Source organism: Oryctolagus cuniculus, chromosome 17 (genome assembly GCF_051225735.1).
Source record: "Oryctolagus cuniculus isolate XC-2025 breed Fujian yellow rabbit chromosome 17, ASM5122573v1, whole genome shotgun sequence".
NCBI classification, from domain to species: domain Eukaryota; kingdom Metazoa; phylum Chordata; class Mammalia; order Lagomorpha; family Leporidae; genus Oryctolagus; species Oryctolagus cuniculus.
In genome coordinates, this window is record NC_142883.1 from 45,999,587 (window position 1) to 46,019,087 (window position 19,501).

General features: G+C 53.1%; 1 protein-coding gene across 2 annotated transcripts in view; it reads left to right on the forward strand.

The window, feature by feature from the left end:
- The first annotated feature begins 1,092 nt into the window (after positions 1 to 1,092).
- ABR (ABR activator of RhoGEF and GTPase) overlaps positions 1,093 to 19,501 on the forward strand; it is a 181,880-nt gene continuing 163,471 nt past the window's right edge. The window contains exon 1 of one of the 2 annotated variants that reach the window (XM_017348925.4): positions 1,093 to 2,562. In XM_017348925.4, coding sequence (XP_017204414.1) covers positions 1,506 to 2,562 — 1,057 coding nt within the window. In that variant the 5' untranslated portion in view covers positions 1,093 to 1,505. The remainder of the gene's footprint in view (positions 2,563 to 19,501) is intronic. The other variant, XM_002718897.6, reaches the window with a different exon arrangement.

Sequence of the window (19,501 nt, forward strand, 5' to 3'; positions counted from 1 at the left end):
AGAAACAAGTCATCAGTAATAACCAAAAAAAGTGGAACAAGAGAAAAAGTGATACAGGCAGGTACAAGACCCAGTGAGGATGCAAACAAGATGGGGAGGAGCTGAAAGTCGCTTCTGGGGCTGAGACCCCAGACAGCAGGGAGCTCGGTGTGTTTGTAGGGGAAGCAAGAATTCAAGGAAGCAGAACAGGTGCCAGGTCTCTGGGGACCTCAGGGAGTCGGTAAGGCTAAAGCCTAAGGGGAAGGCAGAAGGCAGGCAGGCAGAGACCTCCTGCGGATCCCCCAAGTCACCCCAGGGGTCTGGACTCCACCCTGCCGTCTCATGTCCAGTGAAGAAACATCTTCCTTGCAACCTTAGAGGTTGGCATGAAGGGAATTGAAAAGTGGGGGGCCGGATGGCTGATGCGCGGCTTGAGGGGAGCGCTGAGGGCCAGGGGCTCTGGGGGTTATCGAGTTGTGCCCCAGCCCCCAGAGGACACTGGCAAAGGAAGGACTTCCGGCTGCCAAGTCTCTCAGCCTGTCGGAGTATCAATTTCCTCCTCCTGAGAATGAGGGAACCGCGAATCACTGATAAGGTCCCCGCCCCCTCTCTCAGCAGGCGCGGGAGGCGCAGGGCTTCTCGGCGGGCAGGGGGAGCTCACCCAGAACCCTGGGAAGAGCAGAGTGGGGTGCAGAAGCGGCGGTGTGCGGGGCCTCTCCTGGGTCTAGGCCGCCCGGGCCGGGGTTTAGTTCAGTCACAGGCGATCCCTTAGCCTGGAGGTCGCTTATGCCGGTGGCTCTCCCGGAAAAGCTCCAGCGAGCAGGCGGCAGAACAAACGTTTAAAGGGACCACACAAGCAAAACACCCGAATTTTGTCCGCAGCTGTGGATGAAAGTGCTTTGCAGCCGTGGACTTGTCAGTTCACGGCGCTCAGGAAGTCCCCGCCCAGGCCACGCGCAAAGCCGCAGGTCCCACACCTGTCCTTTCGCCTGCCTCTCCCCATCGGTCCAGGGCGCGGCGCTGGGCCCGGCCAGGCGAGGCTGCGGCGAGCCGGTAGCGGGAGCTTGGCTCAGGTCCAGGACGCCCCCGCGCGCTCCCTCGCCGGGGCTCCCGCCTCCTGCCGGCCGCGCGCCCCGCGCTGGGCTGCAGGGAACTGCGGGCCGGACCTCGAGCTGCTGCCGGAGCTGCGCAGTCCGCGGAGCAGGGAAACTAAGAGCCGGCCCCGCCGCGGCTCTCCGCACGCCCCAGCCCAGGGGGCGCCTGGCACGGCGGCGGGGCTTGCAGCCTGCAGACTCCGCGTCCAGCCCGGGGGGCCGCCGCAGGGCCACCGGGCGTCCGCCTCAGCCGCGGGTGGCTGCTGACGTCAGGGAGGCAAAAACCAGAAGCAGAAGAGGAAAAAAAAAAAAAAAAGGCACTGGAGCGGAAGGGGAAAAACTTTATTTTTTTTTTGTCGTTTTCTCTTCAGCGGCTGAGGCGAAGGGCAGGCGCTCAGGACCCGGCCCCGGAGGCCCGACGGGGCGCCAGGCATGTGGGACCCGCAGGAATTCGCGCGCCACTGGCAGGCCGAGTTCCCCGGGGAGGAGGCACCAGTCATGAAGCTGGACTCGGTCCTGGACATGGAGCGGGAGCTGGAGCGCTGCAAACTCAACCTGAAGCGGCTGCAACAGGTGTTGGCTGAGGAGAAGTTCAAAGTCTCCTACCTGCAGGCCGCCCTGGCCGGGGAGACGCCGGACCTCGGCTGTGAGCGCGCGGCGGGTGGCAGCGGGGGCGCCCCGGCCGAGGAACCAGAGCCAGAGCCAGCCGGGCAGGCGCCAGAGCTGGAGCCCGAGCCGCGCGAGGAGGAGGAGGAGGGCGCAGCACGCTGCGGCGGAGGACCCCAAGGCCCTGCGCGCGCGGACCCTGAGGTGGCGGCGCCGCCCGAGGCGCTCCCACGCGCGTTCCCGGACCTCCCCGCCTGGCCCGGGGCGGCTGGCGCTGGGGGCGCGGTGCGCAGCTTGACCGCCGCCATCCACCAGCAGCTGCTGCAGCCTCGCTTGCTGTTCCAACCGCGGGAGGACAGCGCGTCCCCCGGCCACGATGGCTCGGGTGCGGGCGCCCCTGGAGAGCAGCGGTCCTCGGGCAGCAGCGCGGGGCGGGGCTCGGAGGAGGGCGAGCCGGACGCTTCGGGCGCTGACGAGTGGGGAGACAGCAGTGACCACGACTTCGAGATGGTAGATTTGAACGAGAAATTTGTCCTCGGCCACTTGCTCATGGCCCCTTGCCGTTTCGGTACCCGCGAGGAGGCCGAGAAGCGGGCACGGGCGTGCAGCCCCCACCGCTGGATGCACCTGATCCCCGGGGGCCGGCGGCAGCAGCGCCAAAGCCGCGACCAGGAGCAGGCGGAGGCGGAGACCAAGGACTGCCGGGGCTCACCTCTAGCCGAGGATGAGCCCCTTAGACGCGGGGCCCGCGAGCACCTGCCCCCGTGGCGACGCAAGAGGTTCCTGCGGGTGCCCGAGCGGGATTCACCCAGCCACAGCTCGCCTGAGAGGGGCAGCGACGGCAGTCGCAACAGCTCGGACCACGAGGACGGCTCCTCTGCAGGTAGGCGCGTCCGGTTCTAGACCCCTGCCCCGCACACTGCCCGGGCTGGTGACCCTTCCAGCACCCCCCGCTTGGTAGACCTAGGTTGTCCTGTTTGCTCTTTAGCGCCTGGGAGGAAGGGGGTTGAGATTCACCTGTTTACCTTGAAGCCACTCTAAAAAGTGCGGAGTGATTTGGGGCTTGGGCGAGTTGATGGAGGTAACGTTGGGAGTGTGGCCGCCGCAGGGTCAGATGCGGAAAACCTTTCACTTCAGGCTTCTATTGCGATGTCCCTCACGGTGCCACCCCTCCAAGCCACCCTCCGCAGGTGTGCTCAGAGAGCATCCTTCTCTACACAAGCCCCAGTGCCCCCACACTGCCCCCACATTCTTTGGTGTGCAAGTCTAAATCCTCCACTTAATTTTCTGAACTTGTCATCTCCAGCCTGTGCCATGTGCTGAGGCTTAAATGTAACAGCCTTTCCCTCCAGAAAGGGATAGGGTCCTCACCCCACCCCCACATCTCCCTTCTGCCCACTCTCCCCTTCCTAGAAAGCTGCACCCCTCAGCTGGCTGCCTGGGAGGCTTGGGATCCTGTTGTTTTCAGCTGGCCCGGTGCCCTGAGATCATGCCTAGTCCAGGTGCCTCCATCTGATAAAGGAGGAAACTGAAGCTCCGGGCATGTCGGGGAGCTGAGACCTGGCCCGGCGCCTCTGCCAGCTGCTCTCGGCCTTCACATCTAAAGTCCTTTCTGGGGGCAGGGCCCGTCTTAGGCAGCCTTAAATCCCCTGGAGGTGGTCTCCAGGTACCTTGCAGGTAGTCAGTGCTCAGTGAGCTTGCCCAGGTCAGTGGGTGATCGTGTTCTAAGTCCACGCAGCTCTTCCCAAGGTGAGGAGTGGAAGTGCGGCTGAGGAGCAGGGTCAGGCAGGGGTTGTGGGGTGGCCTGGGGTTGTGCCTTTGCTGCATCTGGGGCCCATCCGAGATCCCTCAGCCACATGGACAGCATATGTTAGTGTCTGGTTGGGTGAAGCTGCAGCCTGGAACCTCAGATGCCTTCTTGCTCAGTGAAGGAGGGAGGGAGGGAGAGCAAGAGCGAGAGCAAAAGAGAGAGAGAGAGAGAGAGAGAGAGAGAGATCACTGGTGCTGGGATTGTTCCAAAATTTCCATTATTAGATCTGATCTGGACGAGTTTGCATTTGAATGAAAAACTGCCCACTTTGCTAAAGTAGCACATTTGGAAGGTCCTCTGAGTCATCTGTTTTGATCAATTACACTTATTCATTAGCAGAGATTGGCTGCCGCTCCCATAGGTAGTGCCTTTGCTGCCATGCTAGTAGCATTTTTATGTGCCTCTTTAACTTAAAGCAGGCGCCTGAAGGCTTTGCTCCCGTGCCAAGTTCGAGATGCCCTCGGTGGAAGCTACCCAAGTGGTAGAGCTGGCTGCAATGCCATCTCCCCAGAGGCCCACATCAGTCACCTGCCAGGTGTGCCCAGTGCTCTGTGTTTTCCCCAGGGCATAATTTTTACTTCTGTGCATGGCCTCCTCTCCATCAGTGGAACCCGAGCACATAGGGTGCCTTCATGCAGATTGTGGGCCAGCACTGCCCCTGAGCTAAGGGGTTGGGTGTGCCAGCGGTTTTCCTTCCTCTGGACTAAAGACTATAGCCAGGGCACACGGCTGACACCCGTGGCTCTGGCCAGTGGTACCTAAGCTGTACTTCAGGCCCCCTCTGCAGGGCCAGCTTGTGTAGGGAACCCCTGCACAGGTGCATATCGGAGCCCTGCCTCCTGTCTCCAAGTCCTCCTCAGGGAGGAAGTGAGTGGGAGTGGACAGGCAGTGTACACACAGGGAGACCTGGAGTGGGGTGATTCTGGGCAGGGGTCTTCATGCAGAGGCTGACTGCCCCCCCTAGATCAGCGCAGCTGGCAGGGAAGGCCTTCTGAGGCTTTCTGTGCCCCTCCCCCCCCGGCCTGCACTGCTTTCTTTTTCTCCATGTGCACTGCAGAATACAATGTCACACACTATCATCTCGGAGCATGATTCACTCTCTTTCCAGTAAAATGCAAGCTCCAGGAGATGAGAGACTTTTGTCTGTCTCATTCACCGACGTGGCCTCAACACCTACAAGCAGTGTCTAATGCATATGCAGTGTTCCACAAATATCTGCTGAATGGTACCTTTTTTAGTGGGATGGAGAGAAGAGGAAATATCAGAGTGCAAAATGGTATTCTTCAGTGTTAAAGCTTCAGTCACAGCTACGTGTGTGTGTGTGTGTGTGTGTACACTGGGTGCTGATGCAGAGTGTATTTCTTGCTATGGTTTGGGCAAAAGGCTTGAAAACATTGACTAGCACTGTGGTCTCTGAAGCTAGGCTGCTTTGTGTGACCTCTTTCCTGAGATTTGGAGCAGAGAACACTGAAGATGTGAGTCCTGTCACAGCCACAGTGACAGCAGCAGCAGATCGTCTCCTGCAACCTTACAGCATCTTTTCCTGGCTTTTGTGTCATTCCTTTGAGTTAATACATTTGACTTTTAAAGTTTTGTTTATTTTTTATCTGAAAGGTAGATCAACAGAGAGAAAGAGAGAGATCCGAAGAGATCCCATCTGCTGGTTTATTCCCCCAAATCCCTATAATAGTTGGAGCTGGCCCAGGCTGTGGCCAGGAGCCCGGGACTTCATCAGGTCTCCCACATGAGTGGCAGGGACACAGATACTTGAGCCTCCTGTGCTGCCTCCCAGGGTACATATGAGCAGGAAGCTGGAATCAGAAGAAGAGCCAACACTCAAACCAGGCACTCCAAGATGGGATTCAGTCCTCCCCAGCAGCCTCTTAGCCTCTATGCCAAATGCCTGCCCTTCATGCTGTCTCGCAGGTGCAGGTGCTGAGACTCAGAGGGGTAAAGGAACTTGTCCAAGGTGATGCGTGTTAGCATGTGGTGGACTCGGGTCAGTCTGCAAAGCCGACCCTGTGAGCTTCCAGCCTGTGGAACTGTCCTGAGTCAGACGTAGGATGCCAGGTTTCTCTCCTTGGGAGGCCCCACCGTCAGGTTGTGCCAGGCTGCCAGGAGAATTTTATTTTCATCTTCATGGGAAATGCATTTCCAACTGCGTACTCATGTTACCTGGGTCATTTGTAACCTGGCGGATTTATTTTCACCTTCCGGTCAGTGATAATGAGATCGCTGCTCCAGGAAGAATTCCTTGTGCCCGGTGGATGTGACGGAATAGCTTAACTCAAAGTATTGAATTTTAAACCTTCATTGTGATAGAATAATTATTTCTCAAACCCTGTTGTGGAGAGAGATTAAAAAACGATTTGAGACATACGAGCCGGAGCTTTGCTGTGGTTCCTCTGTAACTGGAGCTGATTTTGCTCTTCAGTGTTTGCCTTCCTTCCCCTCCCCCACCACCCCCCCACCATCTGCACCTCGTGACCGCTTTATGGCTTGCCAGAGGGTAGCAAGTGGGTTTGTTTAACAATTCCTCCCTCCTGTACACGTAGTAAATGCAACCAAGTCTATTTTTTTTAATTTCTTTTTTTTATTTGAAAGGCAGAGTGATACAGAGGGAGCTCTTCCATCTGCTGGTTCACTCCCCAAATGGCCTCAACATCACAGGCTGGGCCAGGCCAAAGCTGGGAGCCAGGAACTCCGTCCGGGTCTCCCACGTGGGTGACAGGGGCCCAAGCACTTTGGCTACCTTCTGCTGCCTTCCCAGGCTCATTAGCAGGGCGCTGGATGGGAAGCAGAGCAGCTGGGACTGGAACCCCCACTCCAGTATGGGATGCGGTGTTATCGCAGGTGGCGGCTTAACTGGTTGCGCTGCAACACTGGCGCCTGAAAAAATACTCTGTCCCCATGGTCTCCTTTTGGTTGTCTTCTGGTTAATCCCCAAGGCCATAGACTTTGCATTTGGCTATGGGTCTTTATGTTGTAAAGTCAGGGCCTTTCTCCTTTCTCCAGGCTTTGAAATACTCATGCGAGTGTTTTCCTTCCCTGCAAAGGGGCTTGGTCTCACTCAGCCTGCAGCCTGTGAGGCTTCTGCAGGGTGACTTAGCGCCCCTCTGTGTGCCTCAGGTTCCTGATGTGCAGAATGGGGGAAAACACGACTGTCTCACAGACCTGGTGTGACACCTGAATGAGGTAATGCTGCAGGTGCACGGTGTGGAGCGCGTCCCAGACAGCGTGAGGCCTGCTACTGTTCCAGGCCCAGGAACCCCCAGTCGGAGGAGCAGACCGCCACTCGTGTTGGCCTCTCTTCCCGTCATGAAGTTCCCAAGCACCCTCCCCTCCTCTCCCCACGGATCCTCTGGGAGAGCAGCTGTGTTGCTCCTTTGTGGTCCCTGGGCCTGCCCCCACCAAGCCCTCTCTCCCCTGACATGCTGGCGGCCAAGGTGCCTTCCTGCCAGGGTCCTGTCCTGTGCTCCTCTGGTGCCCGAGAATCCCTCCCACCTCCTCTTCCCCAGTCCTGACACCAACCTTTCCTTTAAGGCCTGGCTTTTCCACAGAACCTGGTATTGGTTTGCTGCGTATGACAAAACCCCCTGAAAAAGTGGCTTAACCAAGATAAGAGGTGCATTTCTGCACGTGCAAGCACTCCAGAGGTGAGCGGTAGAGGGTGAGTGTGGGACTCCATGGTGTGCCCAGCTCAGGCTTTCTGATCATCCTGCTCCTCTGTGCCCCGGCTGCCTCCTGGTCCCACGTAGCCTCGGGCTCACGTTGCAGGCAGGAGTTACAAGAATGGGAAGAAGAGCGAGTGGTGTCCGCAGTTAAAGGCACTTTCCTAGAAGCCTGTCTTCTGTGGGTATCTCATAAACCACCTCCAGCCACAGTGAGGCTGGACGCATAATATTGAATCTGGGTGTGTGGCCACGCCAAGGAAAATACAGGCTGTGTTACAAGGGAAAATGGAAGAATTGATAGGGAGCAGGCAGCTAGCAGCCTCTGGCACAAGCCTTTTCCAACTACTCCAAGCCATCTTGTGGTTCCTCGAGTGAGCCCCACATGGCACAATTGCCTTATTATTGTGCCGTCTATTAATTCATTGACCCAGTGAACAAACAACAGCAGAGCCACTGCTCTGTGCAAGGCACGATGCCTCTTATATGTTGGCTGTGAAGCGTGGCTCTCAGACGAAGAGCTTAACTGGCTCCTTAAGAGCAGAGATCGCGGCTTATGCTTCTCTTTCACGGGGCTGGGCACGTGACAGGCACTTGCTCAGTACCTGGTTGATTTTAGAATAGTCACAAATGAGATGCGCAGTGAAAACGAGTAAATCCCCTGCCTTGGTGCAGTGCTGGAAAATTCTGGTTATGTAAGGTGCGTTTTCGTTTTAAGCAGCGCCTAGCAAGGGGGGGGGGGGCATTGGTCATCTCTGAACCTCAGGGCTGCGTTGTGATTGCGTGGACTTGTCCAGGTGCCGGGGCAGATCTGGCTGACGTGGACACTGCAGTCTGTTTGTATACCACTCTCGAATCGCCAGCAGAAACCTCGGCGCCTGTGGCTCTGTCTGTCTAGGTCTGTTTACACCACGTGAATCTCCCGTTGTTTCCGCACCGTGTAGCTGCTGAGCAAACCTGCAGTTTTTGCACGGTGAGCGGCGGCTTCAGTTCCCGTTCCCCTCTTCCCGCGGGATCCCTGCTGCAGTCTGCCCGAGACCAAGGGTATAGAGCTGCTACTGCTGCATCCTGGTTTTACAGAATGTGACTGTCCCCTCGGATGGAAGGAAGGGGGAACATTTAGCGCCTACTGTCTGCAAGGCCCTGTGTTGAGTGCTTCACCTACACGATCGCACTTACAATTCAGTCTCCTACAAAAAGCAAGACTCCTCGCTTTGTAGATGAGAAACTGAGGCTGTGGCTGGTGGGCTGACAAACCCGAGACCACATAGCACTAAGTGGCGGGGGGATTTCTCCTCCAATTTAAAAAGCTAATTAATTCCTTATTGAGAGCTAAGTCAATAGAGCTCGCCTCTTCTGAAGCATGCAGTGTGGCTTTTAGTGCATCCACGAAGTCGGGCAGCCGCTGCTGTCCTTTGATTCCAGGTTGTTTGCACTGGGTGGGGTGATCTCTGAGCCCAGGCCTCTCCACAGTGGTGTCAATCAATCCCTTTTTTTCCTTTTTTTTTTTTTTTAAAGATTTTATTTTATTTATTTGAAAGAGTTACAGAGAGAGAGAGGGAAAGACAAAGGTCTCCCATCTGATGATTCACTCCCCAAATGGCCGCAAAGGTCAGGGCTGGGCCAGGCCGAAGCCGGGAGCTCCATGAGGGGCTCCCATGTGAGTGGCAGGGGCTCAAGTACTTGAGCCATCCTCTGCTTCCTTCCTGGTTGCATCAGCAGGGAGCTGGATGGGAGGTGAAGCAGATGGGATGCAAATCTCTACCCATATAGGATGCCGAGTCACAGGCCTTGGCTTAACCTGCTATTGCCACACACTGGCTCCAAACCTGTTCCTAATTTGCCACATACAGTGATTTAGAAACTAGATTTGAGGGACCAGCAGGGCTTGTTAGGGTGAGATGTTCCACAAAAGGGCCATCAGCCTCTCCATTCCCTGTCTTCTTACTGCGCTGTCCTGGGCCCCCTGGCATAAAGAGTAGGCTGGGCATTGTTTTTTTGTTTTTTAAGATTTATTTATTTGAAAAGCAGAGTGGCAGAAGAGATAGGAAGAGGCCGAGAGAGAAAAATATCTTCCATCCACTGGCTCACTCCCCAAATGGCTACAACAGCTGGGGCTGGGCCAAGCTAAAACCAGGAGCCCAAAAATCCATCTGGGTCTCCCATGTGGGTGGCAAGGGCCCAAGCACTTGGGCCATCTTCTGCTGCTTTCTCAGGTGCATTAGCAGGGAGCTGAATTAGAAATGGAGCATCCTGGACTCAAACTATTGCTCCACAACACAGGCCCCAGGTTTGGCCTTAATTCCTCTGAGACACCCCCCCATCCTCCCACATCCCCCCATTTGTGTTTCCTGGAACTGGGTTGGAGTTTAAACTGTAGAGGAAATATGGCTGCAACCAGAGACAAAGAAAGAAAAGCAGACCCCTCCTCCCAACACAGACCTTGAAAAGCTGCTGCTGGCAATTACCTGGTGAAGCAGCTGCCCCCTGTGATCTTATCTAGGGAGGGAAGATGGCCTAAGTTCTGCTTCTGTAAACTCCAGTCATAAATCCATCCTCATGAATCTGCCCCTGATATCTCTTGTACAAACTATACCGGGCCCACCAATCGTCGAAAATGTGGTCTTACGTCACGTAGGCTGCAATTTAAACCCACCAGTGCTGTAACGGCTAAGGTATGATGCTGATGAACCTATAAACATTGTAAGAAACTTGGGATTGTTGCTCAGTTCTCAGGAAGTGATTCCAGCTGAGCCCGCTGGGGTAATAAACCGCTTGGATCCTCTGTTGTCTCTGGTGTCTGAATGGAGGGAGTTTTCCCACCCCAGATTTCTATAACAAAACATCCCATACTTGAGTTTCCGTGAGTACCATGGTTGGCATGGTGACAAGGGGCCTTGTTTCAGCCTGTGTCTTGTTTGTCTTTGTAGAAAAGCATTGTGCCTTTCACATAAGAGGTGCTCCATGGATGTTGGTGAGTATGTAGACGTCATCACCCCTCATCACCCCTCCAGCCCCCAGTCGTGTTCTTTTTTTTTTTTTTTTAGATTTATTTATTTATTTGAAAGTCAGAGTTACACAGAGAGAGAAGGAAAGACAGAGAGAGGACTTCCATCCAAGGGTTCACTCTCCAATTGGCCACAATGGCCAGAGCTGTGCTGATCCGAAGCCAGGAGCCAGGAGCTTCTTCTGAGTCTCCCATGCGGGTGCAGAGGCCCAAGGACTTGGGCCATCCTCCACTGCTTTCCCAGGCCATAGCAGAGAGCTGGACCAGAAGTGGAGCAGCTGTGCCCATATAGGATGCCGGCACCTCAGGCGGCGGCTTCACCCACTATGCCACAGCACCAGCACCCCCAGTTGTGTTCTACATAAAGGCTATTGATTGCTGTAGCCCGTACACTTGCTTGCATTCCTCAGTGGTTCCCCATTGCCTACAGTATACAATTTGAGCGCCTTACATGCAAATATCCCAGGCCAACCGTGGTGTGGTCGGTTCTACCCTCTTGTCCACCCTCCCCCACCCACACATGTATATGCCTGGTGCTTCAGCAGTTCTGAGCTGTTGATGGTCTCCAAACACACCTCAAACACTCATCCCTCTGCACTTCCCTGGAAGTCTGTCTCCATGTTGTTCAAATTCCAGTCTATCTTTGGGTCTTGGCTAGGAGGTCCCCTCTTCTATGAAGTCTTCCCTGCCTTCCTAGAAAGTGGGTCTCAGTTAGGAGTGCGTTTGCCTGCAAATAACAGGAGATTCCCTGCCACAATGGCCACAGCATGCTGAGTAAGGACGCCCAAAGGTGTCCTAGCAAAGCCTTGGAGCCCAAGAGCACATTATCAATTTTTTTTAAAGATTTATTTATTTCTTTGAAAGAGTTACACACACACAGAGAGAGAGAGAGAGAGAGAGAGAGAGATCTTCCATCTGATGGTTCACTCCCCAAATGGCCATAACGACTAGACCAGCCCTAGCCCTTGTGGCCATTTAGGGAGTGAACCAACAGATGGAAGACCTCTGTCTCTCCCTCTGTCTCTGAAACTCTGCCTTTCAACTATAGATTTTTAAGAGAAGGTACTTTGCAAATGTGTTCAAATTAAGAACTTTAGGGCCGGCGCCACGGCTCAATAGGCTAATCCTCCGCCTGCGGCACCGGCACCCCGGGTTCTAGTCCCAGTTGGGGCGCCAGGTTCTGTCCCGGTTGCCCCTCTTCCAGGCCAGCTCTCTGCTGTGGCCCGGGAGTGCAGTGGAGGATGGCCCAAGTGCTTGGGCCCTGCACCCCATGGGAGACCAGGATAAGTACCTGGCTCCTGCCTTCGGATCAGCGCGGTGCGCGGGCCTCTGCCTTTCAAATAAATAAATCTAAAAAGAAAAAGAAAAACAGAACAAAACAAAACAACAGCCTGCTACATCCCCAGATATCTGCTGGTGTTTCAGGAGGAGGTGGCATGCTGAGGGCCCCTAGGATTCCTCTGGCTACTTGGTACCTTTTAAAGAAAATATCCCTGGAAGCCCTATCAGCGACTCCTGTGCTATTAGCCAAAACTGGGTCACATGGCCATCTTCAGCCATGAGGAGGGCTGGGGAACTGGATTTGAGCTCTCCAGCCTCCATGTAAAGGATGTTAGCAGAGAAAGGAGTGTGAACAGCTTTGGAAAAACAGCCCATGCCAGCCCTCGGCCTAACCTGAACTTGGCACAGTCACACATCTGAGCAGGTATTCAATTGTCTAAGTGGCCACTGCTTGCCTCTCTGGATGTTGGTGTGGGTTCAAAGGAAATCACTTTTCATTCTGTTTTTGATTTTTTTTTAAGATTTTTTCCCCCTTTATTTGGAAGGCAGAATGACAGAGAGACAGAAAGAGATCTTCCATCTGTTGGTTCTTCCCAAATGACTGCAATGGCCAGGGCTAGTCAGATTGAAGCCAGGAACCTGGAACTTGATCTCGGTCTCCCATGTGGGTGGCAGAGGTCCAAGGACTTGAGCCATCACCCACTGCTTTCCCAGACACATGGGTAGGGATCTGGAGTGGAAGTGGAACAGCCAGGACTCAAACCGACACTCTCATGTGAGACGCCAGAGCTGCAAGCCATGGCTTAACCCAAGGAACTGTGACACCAGCCCTATTATTTTCATTCTAGTATCTCTGCCCCTTACACAGTGCTGACATGTTCTGTTTATTGAAAAAATATATATATATGAGTGATTGTAGGTTTTCCAGTGAGAATTTTGTGAGATTTGGAATACCCTGGCAAACCCTTGGGTCTCTAAGCATTTAAAGACCTTTCCTCTCTCCTCTCCTTCCTCCTCCCACCTCTTATCACCATTTCCTTTGTCTTCATCTTAATCATCATCATTGTTTTTTCCTCCCCTTCCTCCTTTTTTAGCCCAATTGATAAGTCGTGTTCTGTAGTAGTGATACAGAAGGGATGTGGTCGTTTTTCTCCATGAAGCCAATGCCCTTCCAGCTCACTGCCTTGTCCACCTGCCCACTAGCTGGGACCCACTGCCATTTTGTCTCTTCTCCCGGTGTCACCTTTCCTGGAGATGGGTAATGAGGAAAACATCTAGTCCTACAGCCATGACGGATAGGGTTCTCCCGCCACACACGGGTCCGTATGGCTGCAAACTAAATGTTTTTGTCTCCTTTTGTCTTCTGGGAACAAGTAAGTTGGTTTACATTTCTATTCCCTTGACATCGCGTGACACCACCTGCCCAGTTCTGACTGATGAATGTAAAGGAAGTGACTGCTGGACCCGAGCATTTACTGCTGGTGTGAGATCCTTCTGAGCTGTCTCTTGCCTCTGCTACTGCATTCAATGCACCCTGTTGCAGATGGTGTCGGCTCTGTCAGCCTGGATCCTAGAGTGAGGCTGTGCAGGGCAGAGCACCTGGTCAACTCTCAAATGGACACGTGCCATGAGCGAGAAGAACACTGTTGTCATTTTAACCACCGACATCCTCGGGCGCTGTTGGCTACAGCAGCCTTGCCTGGTTTATCCTGACTGACGCAGACCCTTGACTGACATTCAGACAAAAGAGTGGCTCTTCTGAGCCTCAGACACCCAGGCATTTTCTTCAAAAACCTTGCCTTCAAACTAAGGGCAAGTGGTAACCATAGCTGTTGCTGCGTGTTTATGAGAGGTGAATTTCAAGTATGTGAGAAGCAGTGTGAGAAATGGCTGAATTGTTTCATTTAGTGAATTGCTGTAAGGATTTGTAAAACTCGATAGTGGGGGCCGGCGCCGCGGCTCACTAGGCTAATCCTCCGCCTGCGGCACCGGCACATCGGGTTCTAGTCCCTGTCGGGGCGCCGGATTCTGTCCCGGCTGCCCCTCTTCCAGGCCAGCTCTCTGCTGTGACCAGGGAGTGCAGTGGAGGATGGCCCAGGTGCTTGGGCCCTGCACCCCATGGGAGACCAGGAGAAGTACCTGGCTCCTGCCTTCAGATCAGCGTGGTGGGCTGGCCGCAGCATGCTGGCCACAGCGGCCATTGGAGGGTGAACCAACGGTAAAGGAAGACCTTTCTCCCTGTCTCTCTCTCTCACTGTCCACTCTGCCTGTCAAAAGAGAGAGAGAGAGAGAGAGAGAGAGAGAGAGAGAGACTCGATAGTGGATTATTCTGATGGCCAAGATTATTTTTACAGAGGATACAGAGCAAGAGCAGCAGGAAGCAGATACACATCGGCAGGCCCTAAAGAAGTTGCACAAGGGCTTTCAAAGTCCTCCTTCCTCCGAGGCCACACAGGAGTGCTCTTTCTCTAAGAGCGAACTGCGGTAACTTAGTGGAATATCTCTGCCCAGAGACATCTGTTTGAGTCTCGGATCCGACATTAGAAAGTCTGTACTTGGGGCTGGCATTGTGGCACAGCAGGTTAGGCTGCCACCTCCAATGCTGGCATCTCATATAGGTGCTGATTCAAGTCCTGGCTGCTCCCCTTCTGATCCAGCTCCCTGCTAACGTGCCTGGGAAAGCAAAGGAAGATGGTCTAAGTCCTTGGGCTACTGCACCATATGGGAGACCTGGATGGAGTTCCAGGCTCCTAACTGTGGCCTGTTCTGGCCCTGGCCATTGCAGCCATTTGGGGAGTAAATCAGCAGGTGGAAGATCTCTTTCTTTCTGTCTCTCCCTCTCTCTCTCTGTAACTCTGCTTTTCTTTTCTTTTATTTTTAAGATTTACTTATTTATTCAAAAGTCAGAGTTACACAAAGTGAGGAGAGGCAAAGAGAGAGAGAGAGAGAGAGGTCTTCTATCCGATGGTTCACTCCCCAATTGGCCGCAACAGCCAGAGCTGTGCCAATCCGAAGCCAGGAGCCAGGAGCTTCTTCCAGGTTTCTTACAGAGGTTCAGGGATCCAAGGACTTGGGCCATCTTCTACTGCTTTCCCAGGCCACAGCAGAGAGCTGGATCAGAAGTGGAGCAGTCCGGTATCGAACCGGTGCCCACATGGGATGCGGGCGCTTCAGGCCAGGGCATTAACCCACTGCACCATAGCACTGGCCCCTTGTTTTTATTTATTTATTTTTTTAAAGATTTATTTATTTATTTATTTGAGAGGTAGACTTATAGACAGAGGAAGAGACAGAGAAAGAGGCCTTCCAGGGCTGGCGTTGTGGCTCACTTGGCTAATCCTCCGCCTGTGGTGCTGGAATCCCATATGGGCCCCGGGTTCTAGTCCTGGTTGCTCCTCTTCCAGTCCAGCTCTCTGCTGTGGCCCGGGGGTGCAGTGGAGGATGGCCCAAATGCTTGGGCCCTGCACCCCATGGGAGACCAAGAGGAAGCACCTGGCTCCTGGCTTCAGATTGGCTCAGCATGCCGGCAGTAGCGGCCATTTGGGGGGTGAACCAACGGAAAGAAGACCTTTCTCTCTGTCTCTCCCTCTCACTGTCTGTAACTCTACCTGTCAAATAAATAAAATAAAAAATCTTAAAAAAAAAAAAGAGGTCTTCCATCCTCTGGTTCACTCCCTAAATGGCCGCAACAGCCGGAGCTGGGTCAATCCAAAGCCAGAAGCCAAGAGCTTCCTCTAGGTCTCCCATGCAAGTGCAGGGACCCAAGGATCAGAAAAGGAGCAGCCAGAACACAAACTGGCACCTATATGAGATGCTGGTGTCACAGGTGGAGGCTCCACCCACTACGCCACAGTGCTGGCCACTTGTTATTAATTTTATTTGAAAGGCAGACACACACACACACACACAGAGAGAGAGAGAGAGAGAGAGAGAGAGAGAGAGAGGTTCCATTTGCTGGTTCTCCCCAAGTGAACAGCTAGAGCTGGGCCATGCTGAAGCCAGGAGCCAGGAACTCAATTTGGGTCTCCCAAGTGAGTGACAGGGACCCAAATATTTGACCCATCACCTGCTGCCTCTCAGGGTATCCTTTAGCAGGAAGCTGGGTTGAAGCCTGAGCTGAATCCTGAACTCAGGCCCCTCAGCGTGGAATGCAGGTGTCCCAGCTGTGATTAACTGCTGCACCAAACCCACTCCAAGATCTGTGATCTTACTAGGCGGCTGGCATAGAGGCATATCCTGCTACACAACCAGCCATGGCAACTGAAAATAAGGACCCCAGCGCTGAAATGAAATCAGACGCTCACAAATGTTGATGTTTGTACAAAGGAAAATGACAAGCTGTTTAGGAGGGTTCATTGCTCCTTGCAAAATCATAATAAGTCCCTCACATAGTGAAGAGGATACTTGAGTTACAAACCATAAAAATCTATTTTGCCTTTAATCTAGTCATTTATTAATTTAAAAAATTATTTTATTTGTTTGAGAGGCAGAGTTACAAACAGAAAGAGGGAGAGACAGAGAGATGGAAAAAGGTCTTCCATCTGCTGGTTCACTCCCCAAATGAACGCAATGGCTGGAAATGGGCTGATCCAAAGCCAGCAGCCAGGAACTTCTTCCAGGTCTCCCACACATGTGCAGGGGCCCAAGCCCTTAGTTCATCTTCCGCTGCTTTCCCAGGCCATAGCAGAGAGCTGGATCAGAAGTGGAACAGTCAGGACTCGAACCGGCATCCCTATGGGATGCCGGCACCACAGGCAGAGGCTTAGCCTACTATGCTACTGCACTGGCCGCACGTAAATAAATCTTAAAATTTTTTTTGGTTAAAAAAAGGCCTCGGAGCCAGCACTGTGACATGGTAGGTTAATCCTCTGTCTGTGGCGCCGGCATCCCATATGGGCGCGGTTCTAGTCCCTGCTGCTCCTCTTCCAATCCAGCTCTCTCCTGTGACCTGGGAAAGCAGTGGAAGATATCCCAAGTCCTTGGGACCCTGTGCCCACATGGGACTGGGAAGAGGCTCCTGGCTTCGGATTGGTGCAGCTCCAGCCGTTGCAGCCATCTGGGGAGTGAACCAACAGAGAGAAGACCTTTCTCTCTGTCTCTCCCTCTCACTGTCTGTAACTCTACCTTTCGGATAAATAAATAAAATCTTAAAAAAAAAAAAAAAGGCCTCAGTGGTACCTTATTAAAAAAAAAATTAAATAGGGGCCGGCGCCGTGGCTTACTTGGTTAATCCTCCACCTGTAGCGCCGGCATCCCATATGGGCGCTGGGTTCTAGTCCCAGTTGCTCCTCTTCCACTCCAGCTCTCTGCTGTGGCCCGGGAAGGCAGTGGAGGATGGCCCAGGTTCTTGGGCCCTGCACCCGCATGGGAGACCAGGAAGAAGCGCCTGGCTCCTGGCTTCGGATCAATGCAGCGCCAGCCATGGCGGCCATTTGGGGAGTGAACCAACAGAAGAAAGACCTTTCTGTCTCTCTCACTATCTATAACTCTACCTGTCAAGTAAATAAATAAAAAAAAAAAGATTAAATAAATCAATATGAACGCACTCTATTTGGCACTTGGCTCAACACAACCCCTCAGTACGTGTTGGTCAATTTTACTATTTTCCCCATGATTACTAGTTTGGCCATGTGTATTGCTGAGGGTGAAAAAATGGTATTTTGTTCATCTTATTGCCTGGTCGTGCCCTTAATTGAAACGTGAGGCTTCTGGAAATCGTGCAGTTTGAATAATCCAAGAGCTGGAGCACTGGAGCATCCAATTACGGACGCTTCCCCAGGCTGCATCCGGGGTGGGGGGTGAGGCCTGGCTGGCTGGTTGGGGCTGAGGTCCGATGAGGGGGAAAGCCCTGCTTTGTATGCGGCTGCCTTGCCTTTGCTTGCGCTGCATAATTAGGCCTTTTTTGTTTCGTTTTAAAGCATCTGGAGGCATCCGGAGCCCACTCCCGCTGACAGCGGCAGCAGCCTCAGCGTGCGTGGCACATCTCTGATGAGCCCCACCAAGGCGGCAGCAGGGGGCAGCGGGCACGCAGGCTGGGCCACCGTGCCAGACTTCACTATGGCGTCCCTGAACACGCACGCGTCCTCCTTGCCTGTTCTCATGGTCTCAGAAGGACGCGGAGTTGCTTTCTGAGCATCGAGCGTGTTGGTAACCTTGGTGGGCTGGCAGTGAGCAAACAAATTAATTATTCATATCCATGGCCTGAGGAGCTGCTGTCCTCAGAGATAGTTTCCTGTGGCCGCCAGGCCCAGGATCCCCCAGAGGTTTGTCCGGGCAGAGGCAGCTGCTCCATAGCAAGCAGGGGAGGTGAGAGGAGGCCCCAGGCTAAGGGCAGGCAGCTGATGGGCTCCTTGTGGGCAGGAGAGGGTTAAAATAAAGTTGAGTCAGTTTAGAATTGGGAGACTTACATAAAAATCTACATTTCTGGCTGGCTGTTTTTTTTTTTTTGTTTTTGTTTTTTGTTTTTTTTTTGAAGATAGGAACATCAGCTACGCACATGAAGAGCCCTGTAGAGCTGTGTGGCCAACACCTTCAGACTGGACGTGATTTTGTCCACTTGTCTTGGGAGGAGTCGGTATCAAGTGCAGTGAGCAGAGCGGGCATCTGGGGCTGGCTGCTGGCCTTGTGTCCTGTCCCTGCCACACTCTGTGGGCCCCACTTGCCTGCTCTGCAAAGTGGGGTTTGTGACAATTGATCTACTGCCCATATTTGTGAGAACTGAATGGTTAGCGTGAGTGGTTAGCCTGGCACACAGTAAGAGCCATTCGCTGTCCGTATCTGCTACTACTGTTACCTACCTGCTCTCCATAGGCATTGGAGATGAGGAGAAAATACTGTTTCTTTCCCTTCCCAGTATGCATCTGAACTCACAAATAAGCCCTTCCCTCTTCTAACCCTACTGTCTTAGTACCTTGGCCTGCAGCAGTTATGAGCGTACTTCCAAAAGTTTTTGAAAAGATGAGTTTGCATTGGTGCAAAAAAAATTGAGATCCATGTATAATTTTTTCTTTAAAATTTTTGTTTATTATTTATATTTGACAGGGAAGTATCCACTGGTTCACTCCCCAAATGCCCACAACAGCCCAGGCTGGGCCAGGCCAAACCAAGGAGCACAGAACTCCATCTGGGTCTCCCACAAGTCCAGCCAAGTACTTGGACTTTCTTCTGCTGTTTCCCCTGCGCATTAGCAGGGAGCTATATTGGAAGCAGAGCAGCTGAGACTTGAACCCAAGATCTAATATGGGATGCTGGCTTTGCAAACTGTGGCCTAACCCACAAAACCTGCTGCAAGGAATAATTTACTTATTTTGCCAATGTTATCCCATGGTTGCAATTACTTATGGAGGAGGAGAAAATATATTATATGCTGGCATGATCACAAAGTTGATGAAAGCCAAAATAAATTTTCATAAAGTGAAGGGGCCACTTAATAGCTAATCTTTAGGTTTGGCAGCAGGTTCCTGTACAAAATTTCCGGTCTCTTCAAAACAGAGACTATGTCTCAGTCTGCCTGCTTCTAACTGGTCTGTCATCTGCAGGAGTGAGCTCACCTCTCCGGAGTTAGAACAATGACCTTCAACCTCTGAAACCCTGATTCAGCATCAGCAGTATATGCTTAGTCATCTAAAATGGGATTGCTTCCTGTTCTGCACATGCCCCTTAGTGTGCATTGTGGTTCCCACATTGACAAGAAGGCTTTCTCCATCTCCCAAACCACAGTCTTCGGGAAACCATTCGAAAGGCAGGGGGTCTGGAAGGAAAACCCAGAATCTGCAGTTTTTGGTCAGACCTTCCCAGTCTGACCTCACTCCCACCCAAGCATGGTACAAAACCAAGAGGTCTTGGGCCCTGAGACGTGGTGGTGACAGCCTTCTCCCTGCGTGCTGGGCCGCGCCTTGTTGTGCACTATGTGTTTCGGACAAAAACCAGTGCCTGTGGTCAAATGCTCTGCCTCTGATTATCTGCAGCTCCATGTGTGTATTGCTTCTTTAGCTGTTCGGACTCCAGGTGGGGCTCATCCTCAGCACCTCTCCTTGTATCTCACTCTTCTGCT